Genomic DNA, 20,884 nt, shown 5'->3' on the forward strand with positions numbered 1-20,884 from the left:
AGGGCAAAAGCACTCGAAGGATCGTCTGAGAGTGTTTTTTTTTTTCCCCATTACACGGCGTGGCAGGTAGAAGAAGTTGTTTACCTGTCGTAGGTGAGAGGCGCTGTTGTCTGGAGATCTTCGGCTAATCTCGCCGTGCCGGTTTCAGTTTGCGCTCTTTCTCCCTGCAGTTTTGTTGAAGAGCAGCCTCTAACAACGCTCCGTTACACATTTCACTTCATACAAATTCTTCACAATAAAAGGCTCCCTGGTTTTTGTTGTTTAATAGCTTTTATTATGAAGCGGAGAAGTCAAGAACTGTTGGGTTTTCATCGGCAGTAGCTTGACATGACTCCAGTAGCTGAAACAGTGAAATACAGCAGATGTCTGAAAGTACAAACAGAGCTTCACAAGCTTGTTTTAGCAGGAGAAAGAGGGGTGGGCTGCAGTCTGTGAGAGATCACAGCAACCTGCTTGGCGCACTTTGGCCCAAATCTGGAGATTCTCCATCTCTGACTTGGCACAGCCGACTGCATTTAAACTGGTAACGGAAATGCAGAAAAGCCGTGGCATGGTTTGACTCGCTGTGGCCAGAAATGCCGATGGCAAAACCCCCGTCATCAGTCTGAGCGCTACATGGACACACGAACATTACTGCCAAAATAGGAATGATTAACAAACATAGACAGAGAGAAAAAGGTTATTTTATTTGACAGATTTCTGTATTTGGGTTTTCGTTTGTGTGTTTCTCTGGGCTCAGCTGAAAACAGATGATAGAATTTGCATCAGTAGGAATTGAGCAAAATCTTAATGAAAATGTGATTATAAGTGGTGCGGCTGAGTTTTCAAGTGTTTAATCTCTTATTGAATGAAACTTTGTTCACAATGTAACTTTCATAGTTGCTTCTTGAGTCATAAATATTATAGAGTTACTTTGTTTTCATTGGCTTTAAAGGAACATATTCATTCATAATACAAATGCCCAACACAATAAGTCCATCCAACCTCAGCACAGTGGCTAACCATTAATCACTTAAAGCGATACGCCATAAAGTTGGGGAACTCATAAGTGACCACGTCTTTCACACCCCACTGATGTGTTTCTGTACATCTGTTGTCCCTGTGTTAGGTGGCGCTGCAGAAGGTTTACAACTTTGCCACGTCCAACATCTTCGAGACGTTCGTGTCGGGCAGGATGGTGGCTGACATGTGCAGAGCAGCAGCGAAGGTATGTGTGTGTGTGTGTGTGTGTGTGTCTTTGCATCTCCGCCTCACAAAGAGGGCGTTCAGAGCGTCATGTTTCATATTGTTGATGAAAATTTTGTTTTTCCCTGCTTCCAGTGTTCATTCTACAGTGTTTACTTCTTTTTAAATCAGCTCTTCTTGGTGTCGTCTTATGCACGCTCATGTTTCCGCTCGGATAACTAAATGTGTGCGTGTGTGTCTGTTTGCAGTGTAATCCCACCGAGTCTCTCCGTCTGTTCGTCCCTCACTGCTGCAGCGTCATTTTCCACATTACTGACAGTCAGTACCACACTGTGTGTGTGTGTGTGTGTGTGTGTGTGTGTTTAGAGTAGTCTACTGTGTGTGTGTGTGTGTAGAATAGAAACAAGCGACATGTGTTTGCGTGAAGCCTCCAGTCTAGAACCTAATGAGCTATTATCCACAAGTCTGTTGAGTGCTAAGTGAAACCTGCAAAAGATGTATCTTCAGGTTTTAGCACATTATCAGATCACAGTTATCTCAGAGCAATTATGAGATCTTATTAGACACACAGTGTGAAGTCATTAGAGTGTTTAAAATCTAAATTATTTGTTGATTAAATATTTTTCTGCCTAGCAAACGCTGTCAGTTAATACAGTGGTGGCTTAACGGAACAAATTCTTTCATTACATTTGAGTTAATAGTTAAGTGGTTACTCAGCCAAGCTGGCAAGAAAAGTATGTAGCCGGATACAAAATATTAAGTCCGATTTAATTTTAGGGACAGCTGCAAGTTTAATCCGAACTTGTGCATGCTAACATGCTCACAGCTACGATGCTAGCATGTGAACTTAATGATGTTTAGTAGGTAGAAAAATTCAACAATGTTTACTGTTATGATATATGGTATTTCCACATGTTAGCTTGCTAAAATGTCCTAATTAACATATTTTTTAACAGGCGTTTTAACTAAATCTGTCAAATTTCTGGAACTGAAGATAGATTAACAACAAAAACATATACAGCCATGCTAGCAAGCTGCTAGCATGCTAACATAGGCCCACTGACAATAAGAATGCTCATAGGTATTATGTGTATGTTGTTTACTGTGTTATTTTTTGCATACTAGCATACAATAAGTCCCTAATTAGCAATAAAAAAATATATATTTTAATGAAATCATTCAAATATGTGAAATGATCAAAGATTCTGAGAGTTCAGCAATGCTAACAACTAGAACTGGCTTCAGAGCAGCTTTGTTTTGAGCTTGATGCTAACTTTTGAATGCTGACAGGCTAACAATCACAATGCTAGCATGTTGATGTCATGGTTTCTTTTAGCAGGTATAATGCTTACCATGTTTACTATGTTATTTTAGCATGGCAGCATGCCTACATGTCCTAATTACGACATTATTTTACGTTTTGTCTGAATAGAATCATACAAATTTGTGAAATTATCAAAGATAGATACTGAGAGTACAGCCATGCTAACAACCAGCACAGGCCTAATTCAGGGCTGCTTTGTTTTGAGCTTGGTGCTAAATTTTGAATGCAAACATACTAACAATTCAGTCTTAACCACAAAACAGATACAAAGTCGAGGGACCACCAAAGTTGTCGGGCTGCATCCTGTGGGGACCACGAACGCCTGTGCAAAATGTCATTTCAGTTCATCCAGTAGATGTCGAGATATATCAGTCTGGAGCTGTAAGTGGTTACAGACTGACAGACCAGCACCGCCGTCCACAGCATGACGGAGAACTGAAATGACCCCCGAATTCAGCAAAATGAGCTCAGTCTGTCAGGGGAGCAATACAGTACATTATTCAGCTTCTTTGTGTGCATGTGTGCGTGTGTGTGTGTGTGCAGACGAGGAGCTGCTGGGTGAGGATGAGCTGGATAAGGAGCTGCTGTGGAATCTCCAGCTGCTCTCGGAGGTGAGACGAGGATCTTTCACGTCCCCCGGGGGGCTCCAGCACTCTGAAAAATGTTAATCCCACTTATTAATCTCGGCTAGTTTGTGTCTTGAAATCTCAAAGTGACAGAGAAGACTGCCAGTGGAGTCGGCAAATGTCTTTTGCTTTGGAGGCAGGTGTTATTTCCTTCACGGCTACTGAAGTGATCCGTCTGTTCTGCTATTAACCGAGGTCTCGTCTTTAGTTCTAGAATCAAATGAAAACATTTTTAAAAAGAGCACGACAGAGAGATATCTTCACTTGTTTGTTTTTTTTTAAAACAACATAAGAATATCATTGTGACATTGTGCGAGGAGAAAAAAATGATGACCGAATGACATTTCTTGCAGCGTGCGCCCTGCCACGGCCGTAAATATCAAGGCGCTCTGTCGTTAACCAGAACATATTGATACCCTTTCTGTTTTGTTTTATTACTCCTGGGAGCTTAATGCGAGTGGGAGCGAGCCAGATGCCGTGATTTACAGGAGAACCTCAATATTTAAGACACAACTCTCCACTGAATTGCCTGTGTCTGTGTGTGTGTGTGTGTGTGTGTGTGTGTGTGTGTGTGTGTGTGTGTGTGTGTGTGTGTGTGTGTGTGTGTGTGTGTGCATGTGCATGTACCCCTGTGTGTATGTGTGTGTTGTTTTTTAGGTAACCCGTGTGGATGGCGAACAGCTGTTAAAATACCGAGGGGACCTGGAGCGGATGATGTGTGTGTGTGTGCGTCTGCGCTGTAAACAGGCGTACACGCTCGCCTGCAGCCTGCTGGAGCACACACTCCGCTCACTGTCCCTCATCTATCCCACCGAGTACCGCAGCACCTCGGGGGGCTTCGAAACTGACCTCCCTATACGGGTAAACACCCACACACACACACACACACACACACACACACATACACACTTCTGCAATCTTTCACGAGACGAAACAGTGTTTGATATCTAATCTTATAAACTAATACTAAAGTTTAAATCCTGTCCCTGGACTCAAACGATGTAGTTTCATCTAAAGCTTATTCGCTAAACCCCTCGAGTGTGAATTGGCTCTTACCACAGCTATTACAGTATCTGGTCGGGAAACAATGAGGTGTTCTCGGGAACACAGAATGCCAAGAGTGCAGCCTTTTTAAAAAAAACGCAGTTTTCTCGCAGTTTAATTAAATAGGGGTGTTACAGGTTCAGTAATTGCGATGCAATTTCCGTTCCCATTAAGAGAATGTGAAGGCATTTATCAAACTGAAATTAAATGGCTACACCTCTGGACCGTCTGCTGCTAACACCACTCTCTCTGTCTCCTCATTTTTGAGGTTTTTTTGTGTTTTTTTATTTGCTTGACAGATAGCTTACCGTACAGAGAAGGGGAAAAGAAAGAAAATGGAGATAATTACAAAAATGTGCTTACTCTGCATAGACTGTGATCGTAAACTTTGAAGATGCTCACAGTGTTTCCCAAACTGGGTCTTGGTTTTCCCAAAGGGGTCACAAGAAAAATGTGAGGGGATCACAAGGTGCAAAATAGAAAACTTGCATGTAGGAATAAAATGTGTAAAAAGTACAATTCTTACATATTGCACCTTCAGAGGACGGGCAGGTTTTATATTTTAGAAGCATTTTTTCATCCAATCAAGACAGACTTCATTCTGAGCGACTGAAAAATATTTTCTCACAAGGACGAACTGATTGAATTATGGTGGTCTCTGTGACCTCACAAAACTAATTTTCAGCCATGACTCAACAATTCTTATAATAAAGTATGACAAAGAAAAAACACAACGGTCTGATAGGATAAAATGATGAAGCGCTGTGACGTCATAATATTCTGCAAAAGATGTTCTGGCCATTATTCAACAGCTGAGCTTAGTCCTAATGCCACACGAGCTCTGATTGGTCGACAGGAGAAAGATGAACGCTGCAACATAGTGTGTAAGAAGCACAAGTAGAGGAAAGTCCGCTAAGCTAATCTCAGCCGCTAACATTAGCCACCGCGAGCTAATGTCCACACCACGCCGAGTGAGGCTGTTTGAGTTCATTCAGCTGAGAAAGGGGACATTAACGTTTCATCATTGATTCACTGAACGTGATGAGTTCTTGTTAATCTCACTTAGACACCACTAAAAAAAGCGAGTTCAAAGATGATGCCTCTTGTGTCTGTTTTTGCTTTTGTGGCAGCAGGAGACGATCCGAGCCGCTTGCCCTGTCGGTTCGTTCTGTCGTTCGCCAAGAGAGAGAGAGAGAAAAAAGCTTCTCTGAAATCAATTTCTTCAAAAACCTTGACAATATTTTGTTTTGTTTTTGCACAAAGCGATCACACCTACGTTCCTCCACAGCGTCAAGTGCTGACCCTCTTTTCATCTGCGGATCAAGATCGCAGATTCTGTCTTTTCTTCCGATTTGATTTTCATAAAATTTCTTTTATTTTTTAAGGTATTTTTTCTGGTTGACTTCATCTGTTAGTCTGCGATCTGATAGTGGATCTCAAGTTTTGAGTGCTTAAACACCAGTAGATAACACAGGACTGGGGGGGGGGGGTTCAGATGGACTGGTGGCTTGCTCGTTGTTCCAGTGGAAAAAACTTTCTGAGAAAATCCTCTTTCTCTCTTTCTGTCTCTCACTCGCTCTCATCTTTCCAGGACTGGGGCAGAGCGGGAGATGTGGTAGCCTTGGGCGTGTGTTGGCACGTGCCAAGTCAGGAGGAGGAGAACTTTGTTTTCCAGCTGCTGTCCCGCCTCCTGCACCCCGAGCTGCAGCGAATCAAGGGCCACGTCTCTGGAGAGCAGCCAATGAGCAGGTGTGCGGTTGTTGGGGTTTTTTTTTCTTGTTTTTTTTCGCGATTTTTCTCTCGACGTAATCGGGCAGGCGCGCAAACAAAACAAAAGATTTACAGACGAATTGGATCAGTCCGCGGGGATAAATGAGCCCTGTAGTTTGACATCTGGTTTTAATATGTGTCCTAACGCCTAATCAAGAATGCAGACGGGGGGGGAACGTTGAATTTGAAACACGGTTGTAGACCCTCCAAGACACACACACGCACACACACACCCTGACGTGAAAGGGCTGTAACGTGGGCTCTGATTCACAGGGAGGAGCTGTTGCAGAGTCTTGCCATCGTGCAGCACTGCCTTCTGGGAGCTGGGAGCATGCTGCCCCCTCTGGATGGACCACACGTCTCTGACCTGTGAGTCCTGCAGCTCCACACACGCACACACACATATACTGTAAAAAAAAAAAAGAAAGATATATAGTAAAAAACACAAAATTTCATGCAGGCTCGTCACGTTTTTTTTCGCTCCTCACATTTTGTTTTCCATCTCAGCGTGCCCTCCATGGTAGACCTCGGGGAGATCAGGCTGCATATAGGTGTCAACTACGGTAAGGAAAGACACGCAAGCAAAGCAGCCACTCGCTTTTTTCGTCGGGCGATAAGGCCGCTCATCCTGCATTCTGTGTCCACATCGGACGTCTGTGTGTCTCCTCCCCCTCCAGATGATTCGCGAGAGAACTACAGAGAGTCCATCTGCCAAACCATGAGACTGCTGCTACGTGAGTGAAGGCTCTAACTTCCGCCGCGCTCCCCACTTTTGTTTGGAGTGTGATTGTGTTGCACAATTAATCCACACGCGCTTCTGTTGTTCCCACCCAGGTCACATCTTGGAGCACTCGGAGGATGACACAAAGTCCCTCTTCGCCATCATTAAGGTGCACCGCCCCCGCCTTCGTCATTCTTTCTTTTATTCATGTCCAGGGTGTTATTATTCGGTAGGGCCCCTGCAGAAAAAAAAAAAAAAAAGGTCTCACGGCGCCCCTTTTTTGTGTCTGTCTGTGTGACTACAGATCATCAGTGACCTCATGTTTTTCCGAGGAACTCACAAGAAGGAGTTCGAATCGCGTTGGAAGAGCTTCACTCTCGTCAAGAAGTCCATGGAAAACAGGGTGGGTTCAAAAATTAAGAAATGAAAAAAAAAAGCAAAAAAGCGCAACAAGGCCGGTGATTGTTGTCGGTTTTGGTGAGTCAGTAGCAGGGTAATTTTTCAAGCGTGTCATCTCTCCTCCTGCAGCTTCATGGGAAAAAGCAGCACATCAGAGCGCTGCTCATTGACCGGGTTCTGCTCCAGCATGAGGTTAGTTTAACCCCAAAATCAAAAAGTACACATGTTTCCCCTTTTACCTGTCGTGCTCTTTATCCATCTGGACTGCCTCCGTGTGACTTTTTGGAGATATCGCCCCGCGGAGATGTCTGCCTTCCCTCGAATGTAATTGAACTGGATAAAAGCTACATTGGAACGACTCAACAGAAATTTGTCTCTTTCCAGACATCATGGCCACTTACTCGAGATAATCCACAGACCTTGTTGTGAGCTAATGTTTCTCTCTGGCAGTAAAGAGACTGGCGGCGTGCCGGGTCGAAGCTCCGCACATGGTTTTGATTGACACCGGCTGACGCAATGATAGCGGAGAGCCGGCTGCACAGTTAACAGCAAGCTTACAACGTTTTGGGACGATGAAAAAGCATAAAGCACAACAGTCACCAGCAGCGCTCGGCGTTCAGATGATCCACTCCCGCAAATTCTGTCCCTGTTGTGGTGGCTTCTGTCTGATAAAGCTCACAGCCAGAAAAAGCTTCTTCTCCACTTTCTTGGTTACCAGACTGACAGCTGACAATCTGATAAATCATCGGTTGGCCGAGAAAAAACAGCGAAGGTGACGACCCCAGCCCCTTTCAAAGAAAAGCTCAGAGATTTTTCAACCAAAGCTCCCAAAACTCAAACAAAAAAAAAGGCTTGTTATGTCAGTTTTAATGCCTTTGAGGGGAAATTAGCGATTACTTTTATTTTGTGTCCTTGCACGCTGCTTTCCCAAGACCACAAGACTGATTTCAACCGATCTTCAGTGCTCATCACGCAACAGAAGACATAACAAGAGGGAAACAGTAATCCTCTAATAAAGAGAAAAGGCATCTATTTTTTCGGGCACGGGCGCTTAAACAACCCAACATGTCGGTATTTGACGTCCTAGGAATGACACTCAACCATCAACTGTCTTTCTGGTGCATTTACAAACAGTTTACCTTGAAGTTTTAATTAACATGTAGGTTTCAGAGCCCGCACTTTCTTACTTTTACCTGAAGGAAGAAGATGAGTCAGTTCTTCTTCTTTCTTTTTTTCACACAAGTATCTCTATTCTACCTGAGTAAAGAATGTGTGTAACCGGCCCCCCCTGAAATAATCGAAACAGCACTGCGGGCGAGAGGATAAATATGTATTGTCTGTTCTGTGGTGAACTGTCTTTTTAACGACACGCTGTTTTCAGGTGTTTTGAATAATACTTTGAAAACTGTATTCCTGTGCGAGCAGATGAGGAAGCTGGTGGTCGAGGGCAGTGAATATAAAGTGGTTCATCAGGAGCTGCTCTGTGATCTGCTGCTGCTCTCCACCAGCACTTACAGCCAGGTATAAAAAAAAAAAAAAAAAAACCCCGACGCCACACACACACATACACACACACACGACAAATTAACAAGGAAAATTCAATCAGAACATCTGTTGGTTCCCATTTACCTGATGCCATTAACATAAATATCTCTTGCGAAAACAGAAAATTAATTCAGAGTGTATGCATGTGCATCTGGCTTTATGTGTTCGCGCAGGTACGCAGCAGAGCCCAGACTGTGCTGACGGCCGCATTAGGAACCTATAGCTTCTCCTACAGGGACCTGATTCCCCGAATCCTTCAACTGCTCTCATCGCAAGACACCGCCAGAACGCAGCAGTTTAAGGTAGCGAGCACACACACACACACACACACACACACAGAGGCCTGCACACACACACGTACCGTAGCATAGCATGTGGTGACGAACGGGTTTGCTCCTAATGATCTCTGTCCATGGTGCTGAAGCTTGAAGTCAGTCCAAAAGTGTGTCTTCAGTATGTATTTGATGGCTCCATTCACCTCCCCCGCGCTGGTTACCTGCGGCCTTCAGCATTGATTTTTGAAGTTTTACTGCCTTGACCCAGCCCACATTTCTGCCCTGATGTTAGCCTGAGGTCTGCCCACAAGTGTTTGTTGACTATCCCTCAGGCCTAGAGAGGAGGCAGGGCACCAAAACTCTGGGAAAAAAAAAAAGAATCTTCTATTCGATATCTGTGCTTCTGTCGTTCAGGGCGCTCTGTACTGCCTGCTGGCTGTGCACAGCAGTGTCAACCTGGCCAGTTCGAGGGACTGGGACTGTGTCGGGGAGGAGTGGCCCGCTCTGGTCCGCTGCGGGCTGTCGCCCACCATGAGCCTGGTGGAGCCCTCCATCGGCCGCCTGCTCGACGACATCATCGACAGGATCCATCGCCAGCACGACACCAGCGGGATCTATTTCACCGTGAGCAGCTTGTTCAGTTGCAGCCAATAAGTCGCCTCTCGTCCGATCTGTTTGTTTTGTTTTTTTCAATAATGGTGCCCGTTTGTTTAACTGCCAGGTAACTGAAGGGTGCGTAGAGGTGGCCAGTCAGATCACACAGTCTGAAAACCCCACGCCTTGTTTGGAGCCACCCTCCGTCGAGGAGCTGAAAGAGGGTCTCCAGCGTCAGCGCATCAGAAACGTGGTCGCTGCGAGGTGAGAATATAAAGTGGAGTTGGTATTATTTTGCTAATTTATTAAGTTTTAATGCTGGTTTAGTTGTTCTCAAGGTTACAGGAGAGTTTGTGCAGCAGCATGTATTATTCACTGGCATTACCCTTTGTAGAGGCACGAGTACTACTGACGAATACTTGTTTCTCTTTTACTCAGGAAGTACGAGAAGCTGGTCAATGATCTGCTGGATTGCCTTGAAGACAGCAACCTGTAGGTTTTTCTCTGCACCTGCGTTTATGCACATCTAAACATCAGAGTACACTTTGCAAGCTATGTTTTAAATTCTGTATTTAAAATGCAAATGCAGCCATCTGACAGTCCTTGTTGTTAAAGATTTTGCCTCGCAAGACACGCTTGCTCATTGCTCAATCACCAACACGACTTGCCCGCTTGCGTTTCCAGGCCCTGGAAGTTTGAGCACATGGCCACGGACCTGTTAGCCCTCCAGCTGAGAGACGATCACCCGCTGCCGCCTGACGCCGTCCTCTTCTTCACACAGAGCCTCATACACGACTCCATCAGCATACGCAAGGTCGGCAGCTGTGTGCGCCTGGGCGGTCTGAGTGTGTGTGTGTGTGTGTGTGGACGGAGATGTGATGATTCAGACGTGAAGTCACATGTCTCCGTGTCTCACGCATAGACGTTGTGTGCCATGTCCAGATGACATGTTATACGATGCCCTTATTGCAGTTCGCAGACAAACAGTCAACTTACTTTTGTCCTCCTGAAGATTGAATTTGTGTTTTTGTCATTCTCAAGGTCTTTCTTTTTATTTACTTTATTTTCCAGCTCTGTTTCCTTTGTGCACTGCATAGTGGGGAAAATAGTGTCCTTCAGCTGCGCATTCTTTGGTGCAATTCGATTTTTCAGCTAAAGTATCAAACATTCATTGGTTCCAGCTTCATGAATATGTTTTCGTCTGTGTCCGTTTGTTGGTTGGTTGGTTGGTTGGTTGGATTGTCGGCAGGATTGCTGAACTGACTTCCACGAAACTTGGTTTGAGGACGAGTCTTGGCCCAGAACAGACCCAATTTACTTTTGGTGTGAACCCAGATAAAAGAACCGATCCAGGAATTTTTTTCAATAATCTCTCAAAGAATAATCGTATGGCTCAAAACCGGGTGTGTGGAGGTGTCGGGTATCTACGGATGATACATTCTGATGTGGATCCAAAATAAAAATCTTAATTTGGCAGTTTATCAGGCTTGATGGAATTAAAGGGGGACTGTTGGGCCTTGTGCAAAACTGAGAGTGACAAGTGAAACTCTATAATCTTTCTCTCCTGTAGGTGGCGATCTCAGCAGTGGCCGGTATCCTGAAACAGCTGAAACGACCACGAAAGAAAGTCGTTGTGAAGCCGTCAGACATAAGTGAGTGTGAGCCACTTGCGTGTTTAAAGATGGACTCACAACTGGACAAAGATGAAGCAGAAATATCCCGATTATGAGTCGTCCATTGTACATCACATAATCAATTAAAACCAAATGAACAGTTCAACATACACTGGCGTGATAGGAAAAGCCTAGAAACAACAGAAAGCATCTTCGGGAAAACTTTGCTAAACCCTCCGAGGAACTGTCCTGTCGTCCATCTTTATTTATGTCAAGGATGGGAGCATTAAAAACACAACAACAATGAAAATGTTTTCCAAGCGTAGCTGATGTAAATGTGTAGTTGTAAGACCTTCTCCCAATCCAGCTACTGGAACAGTTTCAGTCGCAATTCCAGCATCTGATTTTGATTAAATAGTCCAACATGGTGTACGAACTGATTGCGTGCTAATTCCCCCAATCGAGTAAGCAATACGACTGGAATATAAATCTACATTTGTTTCCCATCAGGATATAAATTGTTTGAAATTAGAAAATCTTTCCTGCATCCTTTCCGGCGGCGTGCGTCCTTTGCTAACGCATTTGTCGTTTAGGTGGCGTCGAGGAACCCGAGGGACTGTGCGCCGGGGACCGCGAGGGGAACCGCTGGCTGCAGTACGACAGCGGCAGCCTCCCTCTGAGTGAGGAGCAGTGGGAGTCTCAGCAGTACGTGGAGAAAACGCACTGGGGCTACTACACATGGCCGAGGTGAGGAGAGTGACTGAGTGTTTCGGCGGCGGATTTAGAAACTGGGAGGCTGATTAACTGCTCGGTTGGACAGAGCTAAAGAGCTGATTGACTTAACTGCCCGGTTGATTTTATGCTCGGCTTTGTGGCTAACTTTATGTCCGACTAACTGCTGGATGACTGATCTGGGCGGCCGGAGGACTAGCAGGGTGTTGAACTGACTTCCTGTCATGACCTGGCCTAGATAAGGCTGACTGAACGACTTCCTGCCTGGCCTAGATAGAGGAATTGATGTATAGGTGGAGCGCTGGCTGGCCGTCCTGGTGTCTTGCTGACTAACGGACTTTTTAATCATTCATTTATCCTTGCTGCTCATTTGAAGACAGTATGCGTCCATCCATATTTTTTTCTGTTTGTTGTTACCTATAAATCACAGCGGCCTCTTCTCTGTCTCCCCTCCCCCCCTCGCTCCTCTCAGAGAAATGATGATCCATGCAGCTTCTGAGAAGCCAAAAGATGACTTGCCGTACGAAGAGATGAGCGAGGTGCGTGCTCACACTGTACCACGCTCGAAAAAGTGTCTCTCTCTGGCGCCTCAGTGTTATTACATGTGGTGTTTGTTTGTGTGTCACCCAGGGCGAAAAGATCATCTTTGAATATTTCTCGGACCCGGAGTTTATTGACCAGCTGATAGAGTTCCTCTCTCTGGAGGATCGGAAAGGGAAAGACAGCTTCAACCCGCGACGCTTCTGTCTCTTCAAGGTGCAATTTAAACTCCCAGCCTCCATCGATCTTTGCAAAAACCTTTTTACAAAGAAGTGACACAGCATACCGCGGCGAGAGCCAAGGCCGAATTGAGCCACATAGAGATGGAATTTGTGGCGTCAACCGCTTTGATTCATTGTTCTCCGTCAGTCGGCAGACAGCTTGCTTGCGTCAAAACGAATGACTGTAATCCGTCTTTCTTTGCTTTAAGAAAAGAAAAAAAAGAAAGAAAAGGGTCTCAGTTTCCCCCACGGCGAACAAACCTTCATGCTCACGTTTGATTGACAGGGGCTGTTTCGTAACTATGGTGACATGTTCCTGCCGTTACTGTGGCCTCACCTGGAGCAGCTTGCCAGCGACCCCCATGAGAGCTCCCAGCGCTGTGTGTGTGAGATTACTGCAGGACTAATCAGAGGCAGCAAACTCTGGAGTTTCAGCCAGGTACCGGAGACACACACACACACACAGAAACAAATATACACACTGTGCGGCTTTCTGATAAGAAAAGTCAATATTAATAAAAAACTTTCATTATTGTGTGTGTGCGTTCAGGTGGACAGGCTGTGGAAGGTTTTGTGCCCTTTGATCAGGACGGCGTTAACCAACATCACAGTGGAGACCTACACAGACTGGGGCACCTGCATCGCCACCGCCTGCGTGAGCTGCTCGCATGCATACAAACACACCCAGCGCAACAAAAACTCAGCGATCAATAAAGAAAATTGGGAATTTATCTGTTTATTTTACCATATAAAGAAATGCCGAAGATCAGATTTTAAAAAAAAATAAATCAATAAAACATTCAGGTGAAAATTGCATCTCGAAAAAAAAAAAAACGTTTGCAGCACAATCACGCAAGTTTTGTTATTTTCATGTCCCACACTGTCAACACTGGGGTCCAGACTGAAATATCTCAGCAAGTATTCAGCTGATTTCTATAAGATATTGTAGATATTCGTAGTCTCGAGATGATGAATCTTAACCCTGATGACCTTTCGTCGAGCACCATCGTGAGACTGACATTTGAAGAGTGGATGAAAATTTGGTTCAGTCATTAAAGTCAAGATGAATTGTAATAACGTTATCAAAAGTCAGCGTCACATCAAAATCTTAATTTGTCCAATATTTTGCTTCATAACAAATACCTGCAAAATTGATGACATTGATGTGTTAAGCGCTAATCAGCTAATGCTAGAATGCCAACACGCTAAACCAAGATGGCCACATATGTGAACATTACATTTCTGCTGAACCTCAGCATGTAAGTACTGTTGCTACGAGCTTGTTTCCATGCTAGCGTTAGCGCAACTTTACGTAAGTACAGCCTCACATAGCTGCTAGCATGGCTAATTTATTTATTTTTTTATGGCGCAAGATAGTAGAAATACATCTGGATGATTAGTACTGATATCCAATGACAAATCCCTGCATATACACGCATATTTACATACAGTATATCCAAACCTATACACTTACTACATGTACACACACCTACATTCTGTATAGCTTATACATGGTATATGTAGCTGTGTGTGTACTGTATAAACAAGGGTGTCACTTTGTGATGAACAGCGGTGGGAACATAAGGGCTCGGAAGAAAACAGCATTTTTAAAACATTCTTCAACAAATATTATCGAAGGTAATGTAATACAGGGATTCAATAAGGTCAGAGTACATAATTACAGCAGGGGAAAAATGCATAATGGTGCAACGAAATTGATTTTTATTTCATTTGTTAGTTGACATTTCTCAGTGTGATCTGTTTCTTAGCACATTTTATTTACAAATGACATCTTTTCAAAAGCGGTGGGCGCACATCTCCAGCATCTCCAGTGTAAACAGCATCTATGTGTGAATGTGTGTCTGCATCTCATCACAGCAGGACACATAACTTTTGTGATAATGAGGACTGATTTACTCCTTTATAAAAATTCTGTGAATTCTCTTTGGGTTGTACTGCTCACTTAACATCTGCGAATGAATATCAACGTGTAGCTTTTTCGCTAAATCAAGCTATAATGTGGAAAAACACAGAGACTCTCTGAAGCACAGACTACTTTCTCTGTCTCCCTTGGAAATAACAGTCTAGAAATATGTGCCTACAGTAGCTTGGTGGATGTGTACATGTGCTGTCCACCTGAAATAACGATTTCCAAAAATAAGCCTAATCTGAACTGGCTGCTGTCCAATAGGAGGGCCGGGACCCCAGGAAACTCCACTGGCTGTTGGAGCTGCTGATGCAGAGCCCGCTCAGCGGAGAGGGCGGCTCGTTCAGGGACGCCAGGTATGTGCATCTGTGTGTGTGTGTGTGTGTGTGTGTGTGTGTGTGTGTGTGTGTGTGTGTGTGTGTGTGTGTGTGTGTGTGTGCATGAATAACTATATGCACAGAGTATGTGTTTATGTCATACAGTGCTTCAGAGGTTTCTGATTTCAGGCTGCAGTGGTAACCCGAGCTGACGTGCCGCAATAATACAGCGACCCCTCGATCCCTCAATCCCCCCCTCCTCTCTTTGTCTCTGTCAGTTTGCTGTATGTTCTTCAGGGAGGTCTGGCCCAGCAGCAGTGGAGAGTTTCTGAACTGCTGCACCGGCTGCTGGCCTACCTGGAGCCCAAACTCACCCAGGTGTACAAGAATGTCAGGGAGCGCATTGGAAGGTACTGAATGAACTTATCTTACATAAGCATGTTTAAATAGGTTAATCTAATTAGTTTGAGTGCACTGTTTTAATTCTAATCCTCTTTATCTCAGCGTCTGTCTCGGCCGCTCTTATTCTTACTCTTTTTTTCTTTTGTTTTTGTTTCCCCTCCACCCCTCCTCTGTCCCCCACCCTCTCTCTCTCTCTCTCTCTCTCCAGTGTCCTGACCTATATCTTCATGATAGACGTGGCCCTGCCCAACACCCGGCCCACGTCGTCCCCCCACGTGGCAGAGTTCATCACCCGGGTCCTGGAGCGGCTCAAGCCCCTCACGTCGGAGCCCGAGATCCACAACCACGTCCACGAGGAGAACACCCAGGAGACGGACGAGCGCACCCAGGCTGTCAAGCTGCTCAAGACGGGTTAGAATGTGGATGCAAGCATGTGTACAGTGTGGCAAAGGGACCGGGGGTAGACGGAAAATATATACATACATCAACGCCATGACAGCTTGTTCTCCTGATGAAATAAACCGACACACTGAAGCCAGATGAAACAAGCTAAAAGGCTGTGATCCCTTATTGATTTCACCTTTTAAATCCACTTTAAAAGGTAGCAAAGTGGAGATGAAGAGAATTTCAAGGGTGTGTGTTCAGGCCTTTAAAAAAATAGATATGGAAAGGAGTCTAACTCAATATTCGGGAGGGTGCGTAGAGGCAGTAATTTGTACTAGATTTTATTATTGATTCTGTTGTCGTCTCGGCTAAAGGCTAGTCGCCAGTGGCAGTTAAATAAATGAAGTTCACTTTTGTTTTCCTTTCTTTTTATATGATAATCAATTAAAGGGTCAGTTCCACAAAATTATAAAAATACTTTAATTGATTTGCCTTTTAGTGGTGTTTATCTATACAGATTCGTGGACTAATGGACACCACCACTCGTCATTTACACTCGTTTTATTGAAGAAGACAACAATTTATTGACAGCACACATCAGGTTTCACTAAATACAGTACAGCTGACAACTTGTAAGGCTGGTTCTCTGTCATCCCCAGACTCCCTTTAAAATATAGAGGCTTGTTGCACGAGAAGTAACTGGATGAACTTTGTGAAATACTGTTTACAACAAATTCTTGACTATTTTCGACCTACTTGTTAATTCAGCAAATGTTACACATGGAGATATTTCTTTCTTTGTGTGAAAAAACGTGTATCGGTTTGTTCCAGTGATGCAGGTGTATATTTGAATACAGAGCAGGGGTTACTCAGTAGGCAAGACACATTTATCTTGTTTTAAAACATTTTTAAAAAATGAATGAACATTATCAGCATGGTGTGAAGAAACAACTGTGCTGACATTATGTCAACAACATGTATGTACTGTGTTGGGAGACCCCTGAAGTTAGCATGCTAACCAGCTTGCCCTGGACCATCCTCCCTCGTAATACCACTTTGTACCGGCAAAACGCGTTTGTCTGATAGCCCCTGTCGTATCTGCCAGTTGTAAGCATGATAATAAAAACAAAATAAACTCACAAATATCAAGAAAAGAGATATTTTACATCTATTTTACTGACTAAACAGAAAAATACAACCGTGCACCTTCTGTATTCAAGTTTCTCTCTTTTACAGAACTAAGACAAGCTTCATTTCCTCATTTACGCAACGTAAAACAAGATCCATTCGAACTTGACATAAACTAAATAAAAGTCCCAAACACAGTTTTGGTTGTCTTTCCACAATCCCCTCTGATTTGGTCGAAATACACCCTGTCGTTCTGGAATTCATAGTTTTGTCTCGTCAGAGCTGCTGTAAAATCACCTCTGTAGTGTATCCACTGTGTCAAACTGACCTCAGTTGTTCTTGAAGTCCGTGTTCAGTCCCAGTTCATTTCTTAGAGAGTTTAAAACAAGTTGACAGCAGTTTCCAGTATTTGAGTGACAAGGATAGCCAAAGGAAACATTACAATGACCAAACAATACATGACTTTGCTAAAGGTTTATTACCACCAGCCCAATGTTTACTTTGTCCACCAATGTTTCAGCACCATATGACGTCGACTCGTGTACCAACATTTTCTCTCACTTTATGATTTGTCCGTCTGACTTGAGAGTTCATTCAGCTAAATTATTCCAGGCAGAAAGATGTTGTTCAGATCATCTTGAAACGCAAAGATACTCTAGGGCCACTGGCTTCACAGTCTAACTGAGCCATGAGCTTAACAGTAGCTAGCCACGGCAGCTGTCAGTTACTCTGGTGATGCTGCCCCCTCGTTTTTTATAGACACCTCTAACAACTCAGGCACACTTCAACACCACACTTTAAACCCGTATGAAATCAAAACTGCTCGTAGAATATTGCTCCAGGAGCTGTAAGGTTGTAGCTTATCAGTGGAGTAAACACACAGTTGGTGGTTCAGCCTGCTAAAAGTATGAAATAGTTTCCCATCAGATTTATATCGCTGTGGGGAAAAGGCTTTGAAAAAAGTTTTTACACTTTAATGAAAGAAAAATAAAAAGCAGTTTTATTTGGCTGCCGGAGGTCAAGAAGTAGGTGTGTTTCTAAAGGAGAGAACATTACCTGAAAACACAGTTCTTAATGATTTCGGAGGCAGATATTTCATTTCGGATCGAGATTTCTCATTTTGGTGTTTATAAAGCGGCTGCTCCGGTCGCCAAAGACTGAATTTAGACCTCATTCCTCATCTTAACTTTTGTGCATTGCCGCTCCCTGATCTCCATTATTCAGATAAATATCTAGTTAAGAAATTATCCAAATCATTAGATACTAAATCATGATAGAATTGTGTTTTATTAGCACAGGAATGCGGTAAGGTCACAGCGGCAAGGCTGTTGTTTTTATTCTTTGGCAGCGACCCAATATTCTCCTCTGTGTGTGTGTGTGTGTGTTTTATATGTGTGTGTTTTGTGTCTGTGTGTGCTGTTTGCAGTGTTGAAATGGTTGATGGCGAGTGCCGGGCGAACTTTCACCACTCCTGTTCAGCAGCAGCTACAGCTACTGCCTCTGCTCTTCAAGGTAACTACACACACACACACACACACACACACACACACACACACACATTTATACACAGACACACACACACAAACACACATTATACGCACACACACACAGAAAACTCACACACACCACACCACACACACACACACAGAAACTCACAGGTCCCAGCGCAGCATTATTACCCACTCAATCTTACTTGCCCATTAAACTCAATTTCTCTCTTCATTTACTCAAAATGGTGCCTGGCTCTGTGTCTTCCTACCTCTCTCCATCTCTCTCACCGTTTCTCTCTCCCTGCAGATTGCCCCGGTGGAGATTGATGAGAACTATGATGAGATGAAGCAGGATGCGCGCACGTGTCTCTCTCTCATGTCCCAGGGCCTGCTGTATCCCGAGCACATCCCTCTGGTTCTGGCAGCGCTGGAAGAGGTAACACACACACACACACACACACACACACACACACTGCCCCACCTGCCTGCTGTCAGTGTTCCGACGCTAATGCTGCCCAAGGTGTTGTTGGACTAAAAACAACCTGTGCTATTTTAATTTGCTTACTATGTGATGCTTTCTGTATGTGAGTCACAGTTCCCCCCTCCCCCCGTTGAGAGAATATCCAACCGCCGTGTCCGCAGTTTTCGTATATTTTGACGGCGGTGGTGTCTGAACAACATTTTTTTTAGGGTTGCACCTTGACAGCCAAACATACATTTTTTATCGTGTGGGAGGAACATCTCACGCTGGGTGCAAAAAAGTTGTTTGAAGGAATAGGTGGTAATGTCTTGGGAAATACTAATCCGAGACCACTCTTATACTGTGCGTCTGCACTGAGTATCGAGCAAGAGTCAGTAAATGGAAGAGGAAGAAGAAGAAACAACAACAACATTAATAACAATAATGATGATGATGATGATGATGATGATGATGATGATAATAATAATAATTATAATAATAATAGTAAAACAGAGGGAAACAGTCGGCCTGTTGTTGAGGGTGAATCGATGGCGTGACTTTTTTTTTTATTCGTCCAGTATTTTGATTTTAAAAACAAACGCACTCAGAACTAATTACATCCCCATCAGCCTCAGCTGTGCTGGTCTTTAGCGCTTATTAGCAAGTGTTAGCATGCTCATTAAACACTGTAAACATTACACCTGTTTAGCATTAGAAATGTTGCTGCGAGTGTGTTAGCATGCTGACGTTAGCATTTAGATAAAAAAAAACACACGCACACACAGCTGCACCTCGGTTCGGCTTCACGGAGCCTCCAGTATGATTTTCATCATGTGAAAGGTGAAGATAAAACTTGATAAACAATAGATGATCATGTTCTGTACACAGTAATAACGTGTGCACACAGACGTGTGGATCGGTGTACACAACACAATGCTTTGTTTGCAAAAGACATATTAAACATATCTTAAGAGACTGAAGGACCTCTGTGTGTCTCTCTCTCCCCTCAGATGGCGGGCAGCAGGTCTTGGCACGCTCGCTTCTCCGTCCTGACCTACCTCCAGATCATGGTTTTCTACAACCTGTTCACCCTGCTCAGCGTGCCTGCCGAGGTGCTCCGCATCCGTACGCTGGTGATGCAGCTGCTGCTTGACGAGCAGCTCGAGGTAATGAATGCGCAGGGGGAAAAAAAAAAGAGGGGGCAGCAAAACACGCCGCTTTAATACAGCCATCGCCCGCTCTGTAAGGTGTAATTGTCACCGGATTATAAATGGCCACTTATTGTCCCCCAGTCTCCCCACACTAAATCTTAATCCCTTTTTTTTTTTCTTATTGCTTAAAAAATAACCATCTACCTCACTGCGCCGCTCTTAATTTACTCCGGCTGCCTCTCTCTTCTTCTTCTTCTGTGGTTACAGGGACGTTGATGGAGCACCTTCCGCTGTGATTTAGCTGATTTAAAAATAACACCATCAGTCAGTCTAATTCCGAAAATGAAAATTTGGCAAAGCATATTTGTTTTGACTGTTGATATTGACTAGATGTCACGTTGGTTAATTATTCATGTCTATTTATCGATTGCAATAAAATCAACTTTACTACCGGTGTGCAGTCTCCTCTGATATCGGGGGGGGTTGCGTCATCTTATATCTCCCGCTTGTCTTCGTGCTCTTAAAGCTTTCTTTAGCCCGTCTCCCTCCATTGATCTGGATGTACGGGTGAAAAAAAATCAATAAACGCCCGGGCCTCACTAAGAAAAAACTGTTTCTCCTCTTAATATTTTGTTATTTTACGAAAAAAAAGTGCCGGAGAACGTGTTGCTGTTGAATCATTGTCTGTTTGAATGCATCAACCGTCACTCAGCCCTTATTCATAATTTATGCAAAGTGATGCAGGAAGGCAGTGATGTTCTGCAAGTGAATTTTTACCTCAGCTCAACTCAGCATCTATGCCTCTCCTCCCCCCTCCTCCCCCGCCTCTCCTCTCCTCTCCTCTCCTCTCCTCTCCTCCCTCCTCTGCTCATCTCTGTCCTATGTGCCTCGCCTTCTCCCCGATCTCCTTGCACTCGCCTCTTTTAATAAATTGTGTATGCGTTTCTCGCCCTAAAACTGCCTTGTGCTCTCCGCCGCATCCTTTATTTGTCGGTTCTGATCGTCGCGGGTCTCTTTTTTTAAACCCCCCCCCCCC

At 44.1% G+C, this 20,884-nt stretch overlaps 1 protein-coding gene across 1 annotated transcript in view; it reads left to right on the top strand.

The window, feature by feature from the left end:
• The window catches only part of LOC115571531 (proteasome activator complex subunit 4B-like), a 57,471-nt gene that overhangs the window by 18,419 nt on the left and 18,168 nt on the right, over positions 1-20,884 (top strand). The window contains exons 16-45 of the mRNA XM_030400975.1: positions 1,109-1,207; positions 1,434-1,503; positions 3,053-3,120; positions 3,793-3,996; positions 5,771-5,928; positions 6,223-6,318; positions 6,457-6,512; positions 6,627-6,683; positions 6,784-6,839; positions 6,975-7,073; positions 7,199-7,261; positions 8,495-8,590; positions 8,788-8,916; positions 9,304-9,513; positions 9,611-9,747; positions 9,922-9,975; positions 10,168-10,297; positions 11,054-11,135; positions 11,690-11,843; positions 12,301-12,367; positions 12,459-12,584; positions 12,876-13,028; positions 13,140-13,244; positions 14,781-14,872; positions 15,112-15,243; positions 15,444-15,646; positions 18,174-18,259; positions 18,545-18,673; positions 19,708-19,910; positions 20,116-20,140. Coding sequence (XP_030256835.1) covers positions 1,109-1,207; positions 1,434-1,503; positions 3,053-3,120; positions 3,793-3,996; positions 5,771-5,928; positions 6,223-6,318; positions 6,457-6,512; positions 6,627-6,683; positions 6,784-6,839; positions 6,975-7,073; positions 7,199-7,261; positions 8,495-8,590; positions 8,788-8,916; positions 9,304-9,513; positions 9,611-9,747; positions 9,922-9,975; positions 10,168-10,297; positions 11,054-11,135; positions 11,690-11,843; positions 12,301-12,367; positions 12,459-12,584; positions 12,876-13,028; positions 13,140-13,244; positions 14,781-14,872; positions 15,112-15,243; positions 15,444-15,646; positions 18,174-18,259; positions 18,545-18,673; positions 19,708-19,910; positions 20,116-20,140 — 3,339 coding nt within the window. The remainder of the gene's footprint in view (positions 1-1,108; positions 1,208-1,433; positions 1,504-3,052; positions 3,121-3,792; positions 3,997-5,770; positions 5,929-6,222; positions 6,319-6,456; positions 6,513-6,626; positions 6,684-6,783; positions 6,840-6,974; positions 7,074-7,198; positions 7,262-8,494; positions 8,591-8,787; positions 8,917-9,303; positions 9,514-9,610; positions 9,748-9,921; positions 9,976-10,167; positions 10,298-11,053; positions 11,136-11,689; positions 11,844-12,300; positions 12,368-12,458; positions 12,585-12,875; positions 13,029-13,139; positions 13,245-14,780; positions 14,873-15,111; positions 15,244-15,443; positions 15,647-18,173; positions 18,260-18,544; positions 18,674-19,707; positions 19,911-20,115; positions 20,141-20,884) is intronic.

This window comes from Sparus aurata, chromosome 20, assembly GCF_900880675.1.
Source record: "Sparus aurata chromosome 20, fSpaAur1.1, whole genome shotgun sequence".
Classification (NCBI taxonomy): Eukaryota; Metazoa; Chordata; class Actinopteri; order Spariformes; family Sparidae; genus Sparus; species Sparus aurata.